The 14,860-nt window shown below is 62.3% G+C and overlaps 1 protein-coding gene across 2 annotated transcripts; it reads right to left on the reverse strand.

Moving 5' to 3' along the window:
* Window positions 1–984: 984 nt before the first annotated feature.
* On the reverse strand, window positions 985–9,554 carry E2F2 (E2F transcription factor 2). Of its 2 annotated transcripts, none has more exons than XM_065857062.2 (6): window positions 8,977–9,554; window positions 3,753–3,840; window positions 3,220–3,439; window positions 2,979–3,137; window positions 2,706–2,820; window positions 985–2,479 (listed from the first exon to the last, which is right to left on the reverse strand). In XM_065857062.2, exons 1-6 carry the CDS (start codon window positions 9,259–9,261, stop codon window positions 1,994–1,996), a joined length of 1,353 nt encoding a protein of 450 aa, XP_065713134.1. In that variant the 5' UTR covers window positions 9,262–9,554; the 3' UTR covers window positions 985–1,993. The 2 variants fall into 2 exon arrangements, with proteins under 2 accessions (XP_065713134.1, XP_065713138.1); XM_065857066.2 differs by lacking the exon at window positions 8,977–9,554 and adding an exon at window positions 4,677–4,854.
* Window positions 9,555–14,860: the final 5,306 nt, after the last annotated feature.

Raw genomic sequence — 14,860 nt, forward strand, 5'->3', positions numbered from 1 at the left:
TTCCTGGTGGGTACGAGCCCCCCCAGCAGACAGGCACCCCCGGAGCATCCTCTGGGGGACACACAGCCATAGGGGCAGCCCAGGCTCACAGCAGCGTGGGCGGGGCTTGAACCCCCCCTCAAACCCTGCAGGCAGGGCCAAGACCCCCCCCAGACACCCCGCTCCTCCGTGCTGTGCCGCGGGGTTGGGGACACCCCCTTTGCTGGGGTGGCCCTGCCACCTCCTGGCCGGCCTGGGGACTGCGGTAGGGGGGGACGACACGGGCCGGGGACACCCCTGCAAGCGGCTCCGGAACACGCAGCCCCCCGGGGGATAGGGACAGGACCGTGACTGCAGCACTCTGTGCCCCTCAACCGGTTCACCTGCTCTGGGGCTCTCCTCTTTTTCCACCTCCTCTTCCTCCACCCCGCCAGACGAGCGATGGAACGGCAGCATGTGCCATGACCCCAGGTACCATCAGGCATTGTCACTGGGTGTCACTGAGCATCACCAGGTACCACCAGACATCACCAGCTACCATCAGCCATCACCAGGTGCCACCAGACAACACTGGGTACCAGATGACTTGGCAGGGGTGGGTGACCTGGGGCAGCACCCTGGGGAAGGACCCTCCGCAGGCATGGCCCCACCAGGGTCTTGCTCTGCAACCTCCAAACCTGCTCTCAAATTTGGGTGCACAAGCCTGTCCCAGCTCCAGTACCTGCAGGGACCTGCCCCGGGGCTTTTCCTGTGCTCCTGGTTCAAGGGGCTCATCCCGGTCAGATCTGAGCTGGAAATCACCGACCCGTGGCAGGTCAGACCCGTTTCCCTCGCTCCAGCCACGGCTCCATCTCAACTCCCTTCTCTACCAGGTCCTCAGAGCAGACCGGCCAGTTAAAAGGCTCCAAAACAGGTTTTTTTACACTTAAAGCAGAAGAAAACCAGCCCAACAGCTCTCTCCTCCCAAACTACCCCAACATTTGCTGGTTAGAGGAAAACAGCCCCTTACAACTCCAAAGTTTTATTTTATCCCTCCCCGTGCAGAAGACATCAAGTGCCACAAGTTTTTCCACACCAAAACACACTCTCACCCATGCGCCTCCAAGCCAAACCGCAGCAGAACCCACCCGAGGAAGGACAACTTAAATATGCTCACTTAAAATCAAAATACCCACCTGGCCCTCACCAGTGCTGTGCTGAACGGGGGGGGGGGGCGTATAAATACAGTGCAATAATTACATATATTTTGCAATGACACAATTCAAAGCCGCATCCAGCCCCATGTCCTGGGGTTTGTCCTGCGCTGTATCCCAAGCCCATCACCGCAGGTGATGCTCCCAGTCACCAGCTGATAGCATCCCTCCTCCCAGTGTGCTCCAGTTTGGATATCCCCAGCACCAGTAGCTCCGAATCCCTCCTCCCAGTACACTCCAGTTTGGATATCCCCAGCACCAGTAGCTCCGAATCCCTCCTCCCAGTGTGCTCCAGTTTGGATATCCCCAGCACCAGTAGCTCCAAGAGGCTCTGTGGGGCTGGTACAGGCTGGGGGAGAGGGACCCCCTCTCCGTGCCCTGGCCAGGGATTTGCCAGAGCTGATTTTGGTACAGCACCCATGTATGAGCTTCACCCCCTTGTCACCCAAAGGTGACTTCAGCTTTGCCACCTGATTATTTTTTTAAGGATATTCCACCCATGGCAGTGGGAAACACTGCTTGAAACAACCCGTTGTGATCCCGGAGAACCAGTGCGGGGTGACGGTGGGGATCTCAGCGCTGGATCCTTCCCAGGGACTTAAACCTCCCAGAGCCCAGCGAGGTGACAAACACAGCCCATGGATGACAACCAACCCAGGAGAGCGAGGAGAAGCCGCCTAAGGTGGCCAACACCAGACCCCCCACCACCACCTGCTGAAAACCCTGACCCACCCCACGCTCTCCAGCCACCCCACAGAGACCCCACACGCTCAGGACACGAGTGACCAGAGGGAACAAAGACAACGGGGAGTGGCGGGGGGTCAGTGCTTCAGCAGGTCCCCCAGGTCATACGCCTCAAAGAGGTCAGTGATGCCCTCACCCTCCAGCCCCCAGAGATAGTCGTCCTGTTCCAGGGGGGGCGAGAAGGTGATGAAGGGTCCCGAGTCCAGGTGGGAGGGGGGACAGGGCAGCTGGTCCTCTGTCTGCTGCAGGAGGTGGTGGGGGGAGCCCAGGAGCCCGGCTTCCAACTCCAACAGCGAGCCAGCCCCCCCCGGCACGGCGAGAGGCAGAGATGGGGGTGAGGAGGGCGTTCCTGTGCCCCCCCAGCTCTGGGAAGTGGGGTGGGGTGGGTGTGGGACTGGCCTGGGGCTGTTTAGTAGGCAAGGGGGTGCGGTGTGGTCCCGTGGGGACGTGACAGCGGAGGGGACACCATGGTCCTTGGTGGGGCTGTCCTCCAGGATCTCCTCCGGGCAGAGATACACTTCGATGGGGCCGTTGGTGCTCTTGAGGTGGAGCTGGAGGTTGTCCTGGCAGGGGCAGAGCAAAGTTTAGGGGGCACCCAGAAGGGCACCCATATCCCACCCCATGCAGGGTCTGTTGCAAGCCCTAAAAGAACCTGCTCAGGGTCAAACGACCCCCCGGAGACACCCCAAAAACCACGCTCAGCATGACAGACGGTGCAGATGCAGCAGCACCCGCCGCACCCCAGCCCTGACCCTGCTGCTGGGGGGGAGCAGCTCCCACCCCACACACCTCGCTGAGGTCCGGCACCTCCATTTGCGTCTCGGGAGGGGCCTTCACGGCGATCACCGTCTGCTCCTGGAAGCTGCTGATGGCACGGAGGTCCTGGTAGGTGACATACGCCAGCGTGGACGGGGACAATATAGGAAAAAGAGGGGCTGCGAGCAGGACAGCTCAACCCTCCCATCCCAGGGGAAGCCAGCTGGAGGAGAAGGGGCTCAGAGGGGTCCCTGTCCTTTGTCCCCAGGACCCTGTCCTCCCTCCGCCCGTCCCCAGCAAGGATATCTCTGGTTGGCTTTGTCACCCGCCAGCTGCCGCAGCTGCAGGGCACAGTCCTGCAGGAGCTGGTCCAGCGTCCTCTCCGTCCTGGCCAGCTCGGCCAGCTCCTCCCGCAGCGCCTGCTGCTTCGCCGTCACCGCCGCGTCCTCAAAGATCCCCGTCCCCCTGCCAGCGGAGACGGCACCTGAGTGACAGCACGTCCCCCCAGCCACCTGTCCCCACGTCCCTCCCCCTCAGCATCGCTCACATCCACTGGATGTTGTTCTTGGACTTCTTGCGGATGAGCTGGATGCCCTCCAGCACGTTGGTGATGTCGTAGATGCGCCGTTTCTGGACCTCCAGCGCCTCGGCCGCGCGGTTGAGATCCACGACGCCGTCCGGCGACTCGTTCAGCAGACGGATGAATTTCTTGGTGAGGAGCCCCAGCGAGGTGTCGTAGCGAGTCCTCTCACCGGGAGACCTGGGGGCTGCGGGAAAATGAGATGTACCCCATCATCTCCTTAGCGCGGGACAGGGGATGGAGGTGACACAAGGCTGGACATGCTGGGGACATTAAACACTGTACAATCCTCAACCTGATGGAAAAATAACCCCCCCAGGGAGTTTTCTGCCAGTGTGATGATTTAGAGCAGTAGCATGGAGGGGTTGGGGGATGGGCACTGCTCCCACTGTGCCACCTCAGGTCACTTTGGGTGGTGCTAGAAGGGACATCGTAGCACTCTCAGATGGGACATCGAGGGGCTCTGTCCCTCTCCCAGCTCCCCCCACCCCGTCACTTACTCCTGGGGCTGGGGACCTGCGCCAGCGTCCTGCTCTTCCCCTTGGGCGTGCGAAATTCCAGGCCCTCCAGGTTCAGCTTCCTCTTGGCCTGGAGCAGGAGAGAAAACCCCACTTCAGGGCTGAGTCAGACCCCCCCGCTCCAGCCCCCTGGACCCCCACCCGGGGCATCACCCAAGCCCGGGATGGGGGATCTCACAAGAGACTCATCCGGTTGCAAAACCCCTTTTGGGAAGGGCTCCCGCAGCGCCCAGCAGGGAGAGCATGAGGGGTGCCGACACCCCCCGTGGTTTCCTGCCCGCTTGTGCTGCAGCCCCCCGGCCTCCCCAGCTCTGCAGGGAACCCCCCCGGGATTTCCCCTTATCCCCAGCTCCCGGCAGCTCCTTGAGGCTCAGCCCTGGGAACGCCGCGGCTCCGGGTCAGATGCTCACGCTCCCCCCCGTTGGGGTGCAGGGTTTAACCCCCCCGCTTCACCACCATCAGAGGCCGAGGGCACCCAGCTGCCACCAGCACACCTGGGGCCGGCCTGGCTCAGCCCCCCGGACCCACGGGTGCCCCAGACACGTGCACCCAGCTGGAGGGAAACTGGGGTGAGGGGGGGGTGCTGGGTCCCGGGAGCGGGGACGCCTTCCCACACACACCGTTACATCACCAGGGCAAACGAGTCCTTGAAGTCACCCCCAAGGGACCCCCCTGCAGCATCACTTGGGGACAAAAGACCCAGGGGAGCCGGGGGTGCAGCAGAGCAGATGCAGAGAGAAGCTGCCGGGGGGGTGTCACCAAACCACCCCGGTAACGGGCACAAATTCCCCAGGATCCCCTCACAACCCCAAATATGAGCAAGGGGACTTGGGGGAGGGGGACGCTTTGGTTCAGCACCAGAAAGCAACCCCAAAAGCCCATCCCGTGCCCCCCCAGCCCCATTACCTGCTCCCAGACCGGGCTGTCCCACAGGGTCCCCCCCAGCACGTCCCGCATGGTGCCCGGCTCAGCACGGCTCCCACGGCAGCTCCTCGGGGAGCGCTCCCCGCTTCGCAGGGCAGGGCTGGGCAGCGTTCCCACCGGAGGGGGCCGGCGGGAGAGGCGCCGGGGGCTGTTTTCCGCCCCCCCAGGGAGCCAGGTTGGTCCCGAGCTCCTGTGGGAATCTGTTCCCTCCCTCCCTTCCCCGAGCAGGTTTTCCCCAGCGAACGCGCCTCCATCCCCAGCCCCCGCACCCCCGGATCTGCCCCCGAGCTGCCGGCACCCCAACGGTTAATGCCGAGCGCATGGGAAACACCTGCCCCGGATCAGACCCCAACGCATCTGCCAGCGCGATTTGGGACGGGGCGGGGGGGACGATATCATCTGGGGCCCCCCTGCTGCCGGCAGCCAAACCCTTGGTTCTCTGAACACCAAGGGCTGTGGCCACCCGTGTGTCCCCATCGCTAACGTAAGGGGGTCAGCTGCACCCCACCTGCCCAAGCTATGGGGAAACTGAGGCACAGGAGCAACGCAGGGCAGGTCCTGGTGTCCTCAGCTGACCTCTCAGAGCCACAGCCACCGAGGCGGTGTCTCCTACCTGTGTGCCAGTGGGGGGATGAAGGGGGTCCCTGCTGCTCCCCAACGAGCAGTTTAGGGTGGGGGGAGTTCAGTGGGCTCGGGCAGGGGCAGGACCCACAGCACTGGGACACATCAGTGAGGGACAATGGACAACGGGGTCCCTCCTGTGTCCCAGCTGCTGCCCCCCCAGCCAGGCAGGATTAGGCACACAACAGCTGAGCAGAGCAGGGCGAGGGGTTCCCAGCGCCCTGCCAGGGCTGGGGGGGCGCAGAACAAACTAGAGCAGACAGGGGGGCAGGTACCAAACCCCAAGATCCCCCCAGGGCACTGCGGGACCCCCCCACACTGCACACCAGCCCTGCTTCTCAGGATGGGGGGACACAGCAGCTACACCCTAATATGGTGCTGAGGGTGGGAAAGGAGGCTCGACCCTCCCCGGGTGAGAGCAGGAGCCTGCTGGGGGGGGTGAGGAAGCCAGGGGGGTGCAGGCTGGGCCCCCCGCCAGCTCTACCTGCCAAGCAGCCCTGGGCCCAGCCCTGGCGCCAGAGGCTACACCCTGCGCCCAGCCCAAGCATCAGAGCAGCCCTTTCCCCCGGGGGGGCCGCGGCAGCTCCTCCTGCCAACGTTTCCTTTCAACAGCACCCGCTGCCTTCCCCGGGCTTGCCCGGGCTCTGCCCGGCCCTTCTGGCCCCCCCTGCCCCCCCGTGCCAGCCCAACATCCCCACCCCGAGGTGTGGGAACGCGGCGCCCGGGGATGGGCACCCAGAGCTGGCGGGGGGGCCACAGGACACCCCGGGATTGTGTCACCACACCGGGGATGCTGCTCACGCCAAGGAGCCACTGGATCAGGCTCCCCCAGCTGCTCCCTCCCTGTCTTCGGGGTGGCTGATGGCTAGCGGGGCACGGGGGGATGCAGAACCCCAAGATTTGGGGGCTTTCAGCCCCGCCCTGGACAGGGGAGGGAGGGTGACCCCAGCCCTAGTCCCAGGATGGGGAGAACCCCCTGTGTGGGGAAGAAAGGCTGAACCCCCACCCTGGGTACCATTCAAGATGCAGCATCTCCATCCGCTCCACCAGCCCCATCCCAGCACGGACAGAGCGGGGGGCCCGGCCAGCGACCTTCCCCGGGGACGGCTGTAAGACTTGAGCCAGAGAAAGCCCCCCACAGGCAATAGGACGGCCACCACCGTCCCACCCATCCCAATCCCCCCGGGTCCTGCACCCCAAAACATCCCTCCTGGATGGGGTCAAAGTGGGACAGGATCCCCCTGGGTCACCCCAGCAGCAAGCGGCGTGCTGCTGAGCAGCTCTCCCACCAGGGAAGGGCCTCAGCCCAGCACCCGTGGGGGCTGCCACCCTCCTGCTGCCCCGGGTGCCCTTTGCAGGGTTGGCTCAGCCCTGCCAGCTCGCGACGAAACCGCGGCGGACTCTGAACGTCCTTGTGCTGGCACGGAGCTGGCAGGGAGAGCCGGGACCCGATGTGGAGACATCGCTCTCCCGGGGCTTCTTCGCAGTCTAGAGCCCCTATAAGAGATCCCAAGGCCCTACAGATCCCATATAGCCAAGGAGCAGGGTGAATACTCAGGATGGGACTGGCACGAGCTAAAGCTACTCCAAAAATTGCATTTTAATGGTGGGAAACTCATTTACCTGCTCCAGGACCACAAAATGAGAGACTAATGGAAATCTGAGACTTTTTGGACCATGGGAGACAACTCATCCCGCTTTCCCGTGCCCGGACGCGGGGTGATGGGCTCCGTCCGGCTGGACCAGGTGAACCCCGGATCATTTATAGGGCGCAAATCCAGCAAAGCAGGTGGGAGCGGCTGCAATTGCCCTGGTTGGGAATCGGGAGGAAACGCTCATCTGATTGCCCCGGATCTGCACACAAAGGTTGTGCCCATAAACGAGGTGGGGGGTGGGGGGAGCCCTAGATGCCACTGTCACAGGTTGGAAATGGGATCTCCAGCAGCAGGAATCAGATCACGACATCAGAGAATGGGACGGGGAGAGAGAAGAATGTCACGTGCAAGCCACCAAGGGGGATGTAGGAGCACTTTGTGTCCCCAGGTGTCACACGAGCCCCTCTCGACCCCATTCAGGGGACAGTCACGGGCAGGAGCCCCCCCATCATCTCCTGGCATAGGTGATGATGATGATGGTGATGCCAAAGAGACCATTAGCCCAAAAACCTCTTGTCCCCAAGTGTCACTTGAGGACACGCACTTCATGTCCCCAAATGTCACACAGGTCCCCCAAGACCCCATTCAGGGAGCAGTTGTGGGCAGGAGCACCCTGAGCATCTCCAGGCTGGGGCCTGGTGTGGGTGATGATGATGATGGTGACGATGATGCCAAAGAGGTCGTTAATCCAAACCCAGCTCCGCAGTGATGCACGGAAACGGGATTGTGAGTTTGGGGGGTGCTTTAGGGGGGAGCAGCAGCATGGGTCTCTCCCTACACAACAGCCGCCAGCCATGCAGGATTCGGCATCTCACACGTTTCAGAGACAAAGAGGCTGGGAAGGAGACAGGTGGCTCTGGAGCCCCTCAGGACGGGGATGGCAACGGCTCCAGCAGCCCCGCAGCCACAGCATGGCAGGGGGGAGCAAAGCCAGCCCCTGTCCCCCAGCCATGGCGATGTCCCCAGCTGGCACCGAGTGTCAGGGACCGGGGAGAGGAGGGGGAATCAATAAATAAATCAAGCCTTGAAAAAACTCAATGGAAGTTGGAGGGGTCTGGGATCCCTCCCAGGACCCGGGGAGAACAGAGGCCCACAGTGAGGGCTGGACACGCGCCCGGGCCGGGGCGGGCAGGAATTAAATGCCAGCTGCCAGTGGGTCCGACCAGCCGGGGGCTCTGCGGGGGCCCTCCAGGAGGAGAATGGGGGTGGGCAGAGCCACCCACGCACCCCAATGCTGGGCATGGGGCCAGCGCCCGGCCCGAGCCTCAGTTTCCCCCTTTAGGGGCAGCTGGGCTCTGCAATGCAGCCCTGACCGCGGGGCTGGGGGACAGGGACACAGCCAAGAGCCAGCAACTCCCTCCCCATGCCAACGCGCACAGCTCCCTGCATCTGTGCCTGGGGTGTCCATGGAGGAAGGGGATTGCTTCAAATTCACCCCCCCCAAAAAAAAAGACATTGCAAGCCCCGCTGTAACCGCAGGCAGGAACCAAGCTTGGGCAGCGACGCTGAACCACCCCTGCGCTGTGTCCCCCAGCTCCCGGGTGACAGGTCACCCCAGGGGTCGCAGCCCCAAAGTGGGGACACGCAGCGGGCAGGGACGGTGCCCCCAGCCCTCACTTCCCTAACCTGGACAGAAGGTTTGCAAAGAGCCCGAGCGGCACGGCTGGGCTTGGGGGTGTGAGCCAAAGCGCTTGCAAGGCGGACAGAGAAAGAAAAGGCCGAAAAAGGCTGAGAAGCGGAAGCCGGGAGCCAGCTCCGCAGGGGAAGGGAAGTTGAGAAACGCCTGAGCCATTTCACTGCGACTTCTGATTTCAAACCTTGCCCTCCCCCACCCAAAGAGACATCTGAGGGGGGTGCGGACCCCAATAGAAGCTGCACATATGGAAGGGTGGGGGGTGCTGTACATCCTGGAGTCACCCACCCACTGCTCCCTGCCTTGCATGGAGACCCCAGCCCCCTGTCCCACCCAAGTGATGCCCAAGAGGGCTGGGGTGCAGACACCTTACCGGCAGCCGTCCCGCCGAGGCCGAGCGGAGGGTCCTGAGCTGGGGGCTCTGGGGGGTGCCATAGAGACCCCCGTCCCGCGGAGCAGGGACGCTGACAGCCGCTGGCGTATAGACCTGGGTGAAGGAGCCGGCGGGTACCAGGGGGCTGCCCAGGCTGGAAACCCCCCGCTCCACGGAGCCCATCACCGACATGACCTTCTTCGGGTGGTGCTGAGGTGCGGGGGGCGGGAGGGCGGCGCCCCCCCTCCCCGGGGCGGGGGACACTCCCCTGGGGAGCCGCAGCATTGCAAAGTCCTTTCCGAGAAGCCCAAGCAGGAGGAGGGGGCAGAAGCACCCCGCGATTTTGCAACGGAAGGATGGGTCACAATCTCAGCGGTGGCATTCTTTTCTTTGGGGGGGGGGGCGGTCTGCTGGGCGCTGACCCCGGCCGGTCTCCAAAACCACCGCCCCCCCGAAAAAACTGCAGAGAAGCAACGCGGTGGCGGGGTCACTAAGACCGGGCGGAAAAAGCGTCTTTACCCCAGAAATCGCCCTTGTTGGGGCCGGGGCAGCCGGAGCGCAGCCCCCCCCGGCCCGGTGCCCCACGCCCGACCCCTCCCTCCCCGCCCGGTCGCTGCTGCTTCCCCCCCCCTCCGCCTTTTTTTTTTTTTTTTAAGCGCCAAACGCCGTCCCGCGAAATTCGGATTTCCCGCGGAAGATGCCGCGCGCTGATTGGCTACTGCCGCCACCGCCCCGCCCCCCTGCGGCAGCCAGCGGCCCCGCGCCGGGAGGGGCCTTAAAGGGACCGCGCGGAGGCGGGAGGGAGGGGCGGGGCTTGCATGCAAAGCAGGGGGGCGTGGCCTATTTAGTACCACCTGCTCGGGGGTGGGGGTGGCACTGGGGTTGGGATCGGGACTGCGACTGATTTTTTATTAAACATTTTATTTATTTGAGGACAGGTCCCCCCCACCCCCCCCAATCTGGTGGGTTCCAGTCTGGGGGGGCTGTGACCCTCCCCATCCCCATTGCCCACCCCCATCACCAGCTGCAGGGACCCTGAGGTGCAGGGGGTTGCAACTATTTAGGAGACAAAACATTTTGGGGTCCTTCAGCCAGAGGGTGGTCTGGTAGCAGGGCCCCCCCACCTCCCCACAGGCAGGGGCTGGGCAGCGGTCAGCGCTGGTGGGGGAGCAGGGACCCCAGAGGGACTCAGCGTGAGCAGATTTGGCCCCCGGTTCGCTCACACCAGTTCACACAACCCACCACACAGAGCCCCCAGTCCCAGCCATCAGCCACTCACCACATCCTTGGGTGCGCCAGGTCTGCCTGGCAAAGGGGGGGGGAAGATGGGGGTACAGGACTCCCCGTTTGGCCAGAGGGTATTTCAGGGTGCAGTGGTGGGAGAAAGCACCAAGGCAATGGCAAATCCCTGGGTGAGGGCAACTCCGAGACTTACTGGGACCAGTAAAAGGCCCCCACAGCCACCGAGCTGAGCCCCAGTTTAACCCTGCTGAGGCCACCAAGCCACAGTGGTTGGTTCTTCTCCATCATCTGGTTCCTCTCCATCACCTGGTTCTCCTCCATCATTCTCCTCTCCACCACTCTGCTCTCCAACACGAGGCAGGGATGCAGACGTTCAGCTGCAGAAACAGACTTTCTTGCAAAGGAGCCTCTTGGAAGACAGACGGACAGATGGATGGACGCACATACCAGCACCGCCGCCTCTGCTGTGGGTGAGGATGGACACCAGACCTCCAGACTCCAACCCAGCTTGGTGGGGGGGACAGCCAAAAATTTGCCAGGAGCCTCTGATGGTGGACAGACGTGTGCCTCCTGCTGCACGGGGGCTTTGAGGTGGAATGAAACGCCTGGCAGCAGCAAAGCCACCGCGCGGCTGGACACCGCGTCCCTCTGCCAGCAGCAGGGCTCAGTTTGGCAGCTCAAGCCACCCAGACCTTCATCTTCCTCCCTACGGGGAGAAGGCCACTGCTGTCACCATTTCAGGGCACAAAGACAATGCCATGCCTGGCAGGGTAGATAAATCAGTGTCACTTGGCTGCCTTGGGCTGGTTTCAGCTGAGTGACCCTTGGGACAAGGACATTGCGGTAAGCGTTCTGGGGGGCGCTCAGGCTGGCAGGGTGTTCCCTACCTCCTCCAGTTTGGACGAAGTGGAGATGATGTCCCCACACATCATCAATGTGACCTCGCTGGGGTAAGGACTGTCCAAGAAGATGGTCATCGAATCATTTTAGTTGGAAAAGCCCCTCAAGCTCATTGAGTCCAACCATAACCCAGCCCTGGCACTGCCCCATGTCCTGAGAACCTCATCTCCATGTTCAACCCTCCAGGGATGGTGACTCCAGCACTGCCCTGGGCAGCCTGTTCCAATGCCCCACAGCCCTTTGGGGAAGAAATTGTTCCTAAATCCAGTCTCAACCTCCCCTGGCACAACTTGAGGCTGTTTCCTCTCATCCTGTCACTTGCTACTTGGGAGAAGAGACCAACACCCTCCATGCTACGATCTCCAGATGGGTGACAGCCACCAGTTGCCACCCCCCCTACCTGAAAGAGACATCTCTCTCTGGAGAGGTTTTGCCTCAGTTGTGTGCATTAGGCTGATTCCACCCCGTCCACCCTATGATCAGGGCAGCGAAGAGATTTGCAGCAGGTCCCACACGCTGAGCTCCTCACGAATCCCTTTGCACTCTGATGTTCTCCTTGCTGCTTTCCAAGAGACATTGGACTTCATGCAAGATCTCCTCGCTCAGCTTGCCCAACTCATTGTAGGTGAACAGGTCCTGGGAGATGTACCTGGAGACCCCATCCCCATCGCCTTTGGGCAGATCTGAGGGTTCATGTGGACACCGCAGCGTTCAGCTGAAAGGGTTAACGCAGAGGTGTCCCCATGTCCTCCCCTCCCCTGGCTGCATGCAGGAACCAACCCTTGTCATCAAACAAGCCAAGCCCAGAGTCCAGCACTATGGAGATTGAAATCCCGGCTGATGGTGGGTGCAAAGTGCAGATCTCTGCTACAACCACCTTCAAAACGCTGCGAAATCTCCACTTCCAGCCTCTTGCCCCCCACACCCAGTGATAATTTTTGTAAGAAACACTCATTTTATCAAAATACTCCCGACTTTTGGCTGCGGTGGAAGAGCCATGTTGCTCTTCACCCAGGTCATCTCTACAGGGAACCACTACAGCGGGAGGAACCAGAGAACGTCCCGGACCTTCCCGGGGGGAACCGGAGGGGGTCCCCGTCCTTGCCGGGTTTGAACCGGAGGGGATCCCGGTCCCTCCCCGGGGGTAACCGCAGCCCGGCGGTGAGCGCGGCTCCGCCCCATGTCCCCGGCAGGCGGCAGCAGCGAGCCGCGGCTGCGGAGTCCGCACCGGCCCGGCCACCGGCCCGACCCCGGGACCGGCATCCCCGGGCACCGCAGCCCCGGGAGACGAGGGACCGTGGGATGGGAGACGCCGGGATGGGTGGACACGGGGAAGGAGGGACGGAGGGACAGAGGGAAGCTGGGATGAAGGGACACTGGAGCACAGGGACAGAGGGATGGAGGAGAGATGCAGGAACAGAGGGAGGGAGGGACACAGGGACAGAGAGATGGGGGAACACAAGGGTGGAGGAACTTAGGGATGCAAAGACAGAGGGATGGAGTGATGCAGAGACGGACAGAGGGATACAGAGACACAGAGATGGAGTGACTTAGAGACAGAAGGATGCAGGGAATGAGGGACTCAGGGAGGGAGATGGGGTACACAGAGATGGGGGGACACAGCGATGGCAATTAGGAGCCTCTGGGGTGGAGAGTGCCAGAGGAAATTTGGGTGCCTCCAGGAAGGTGGGAGGGGAGGTGGGGGTTTTGTTCACTCCTTTCCCACATTGGAAATGCCAAGCGTGCCTCAGTTTCCCCACTCATTTACAGCGTGGGAACTGGAGCAGGGTGTGACATCAGCAGGGTGTCGAGGGCACTGGCAACACCCTGTGCTGGACAGCATGGGGCCAACAGGCCACGTGGCGCTGGTTCGGGTGCCATCCCCAGCAGAGCCCAAAACACACCAGGCGTCCTGGCTCATCCACCCCCCCAGAACCAGGCTGGGGTCCAGCCCCTCAGCACCATCGTGGGGGATACAGGGGGAGGGCAGCTTGTAGGGCTGGGAGCAAACCCACGGCACTGAGGGAGCGGGGCAATGTGCTGGGGGGGCTGTGTGTGTGGATTTGGGGTTCCACACGTGCTTGTGTGTCCCTGCTGGCTGGGTTGGGGTGTGCATGCATGTGCCTTTGTGTGTGTGCACATGGGTGCCTTTGTTGAAGGGGTGCACGTGTGTATTGCACCCCTGTTGCAGCCCATGCACATTCATGCGTATATACATGTGCACACACGTGTCTCGGAGAACCACGTGTGCAGCTTGTACCTTGTTGTGAGTGTGTGTGCACACGTGTGCCTGCCAGAGTGTGCATGTGTGCGCACGTGTGCACCCTCACTGGGGTATGTATTCCTGCACCTATAAGTGCACGCATGCACATGCAAATACATGTGTGTGCATGTGTGTGCAAGTGTGCACAGGCACATGTGTGTCTGTAGTTGTGTGTGTAAGCATACACAGGCACGTGTGTGCCTGTAGATGTGTGTGTAAGCGTGCACAGGCACGTGTGTGTCTGTAGATGTGTAAGCATACACAGGTACGTGTGTGTCTGTAGGTGTGTGTAAGTGTGCACAGGCACGTGTGTGTGTCTGCAGATGTGTGTGTAAGCATACACAGGCATGCGTGTGTCTGTAAGTGTGTGTAAGTGTGCACAGGCACGTGTGTGTCTGCAGATGTGTGTGTAAGCATACACAGGCACGTGTGTGTCTGTAGGTGTGTGTAAGGTGCACAGGCACGTGTGTGTGTCTGCAGACGTGTGTGTAAGCATACACAGGCATGTGTGTGTGTCTGTAGGTGTGTGTAAGCATACACAGGCACGTGTGCACACACGCACACGTGTGCACATCACGTGCACGCTCACACTAAGCACACGCCCATCCTGCAGCCTGCGAGCACCCCCACGTGCCCCGGAGCCCACGCGTGAACGCGCCCGGCCGTGCACGCCCGGCCAAGGCCACGCGTGTGAGCGCAGCATCCGTCCCAGCGAGGCGGCGGCCGCTGGCGAGGAGCCGGGGCGGCGGGGGGAGCCGGGGGGGGCCCAGGCCTTGGCCGGGGCAGGCAGCGGGGAGGAGGAGGAGGAGGAGGGAAGTGCGGCTCAGACAGTGCGGCGCCAGCAAACACCTGCAAACAGCTCCGGGCACACAATGGCAAATACAGGTGGGGAACCGCGGCCTCCGTCAGCGCAACCGATTGCATCAGACTCCGGCTCTTGCCAAGAGGCGAGCGAGCCGGCCGGGCCGGCCACCGGCACAGCGACAGGGGACGGTGGCCTTTACCCGCCCCCCCCGCCCCGGGGTTGTTTTTTTGCTCTCCTCATCCTCTTTTTGCACCCATGATATGGAGTGGGGAAGATAAAAGTAAAGCCTGGTTTGCTCGGCTGGGGGGGCCAGGGGCATTTCTTGCACTAAATCTGCCCCGCAAGGTAAATCTCAGTCCCAGCGGGGCAACAGCGGCTATTTTTAGTTGAGTTTTTCTACTTTTTCTTTCTTTTTTTTTGTTGTTCTCTTTCCAACCAGGGTTTCCAAGCAAAGGCATCGGCATCGCCCCAGCCATAGCTATGGGTCCGGGCAAGGTTTGTGCCCCTCGGCCACCCCCGGGGCCTGGGAACAGCGGGCGGGTTCCAGGAAAGGCGCCGGGATCCGTCTGCCACGGGGGAGGAGGCGATGGCCCCGGGAGCCGGCGCCAAACCCTCACCCTGCCAAGAACCAGAGCCCCCAGGGAGCCCCGGCCCGGCCGAGGGAATCCCCTGCC

The sequence above is a fragment of the Patagioenas fasciata genome, chromosome 25 (assembly GCF_037038585.1).
Source record: "Patagioenas fasciata isolate bPatFas1 chromosome 25, bPatFas1.hap1, whole genome shotgun sequence".
Lineage (NCBI taxonomy): Eukaryota > Metazoa > Chordata > Aves > Columbiformes > Columbidae > Patagioenas > Patagioenas fasciata.

What these genes read in the sequence shown, in the direction of transcription:
- E2F2 (XM_065857062.2), bottom strand. Translation starts at nt 9,261, where the DNA reads ATGCTGCGGCTCCCCAGGGGAGTGTCCCCCGCCCCGGGGAGGGGGGGC. An exon ending in CCTCGGCGGGACGGCTGCCG is followed by an intron (nt 3,841 to 8,976) that starts GTAAGGTGTCTG and finishes CTCCTGCTCCAG; the next exon opens with GCCAAGAGGAAGCTGAACCT. An exon ending in AGGTGCCGGACCTCAGCGAG is followed by an intron (nt 2,480 to 2,705) that starts GTGTGTGGGGTG and finishes TGCCCCTGCCAG; the next exon opens with GACAACCTCCAGCTCCACCT.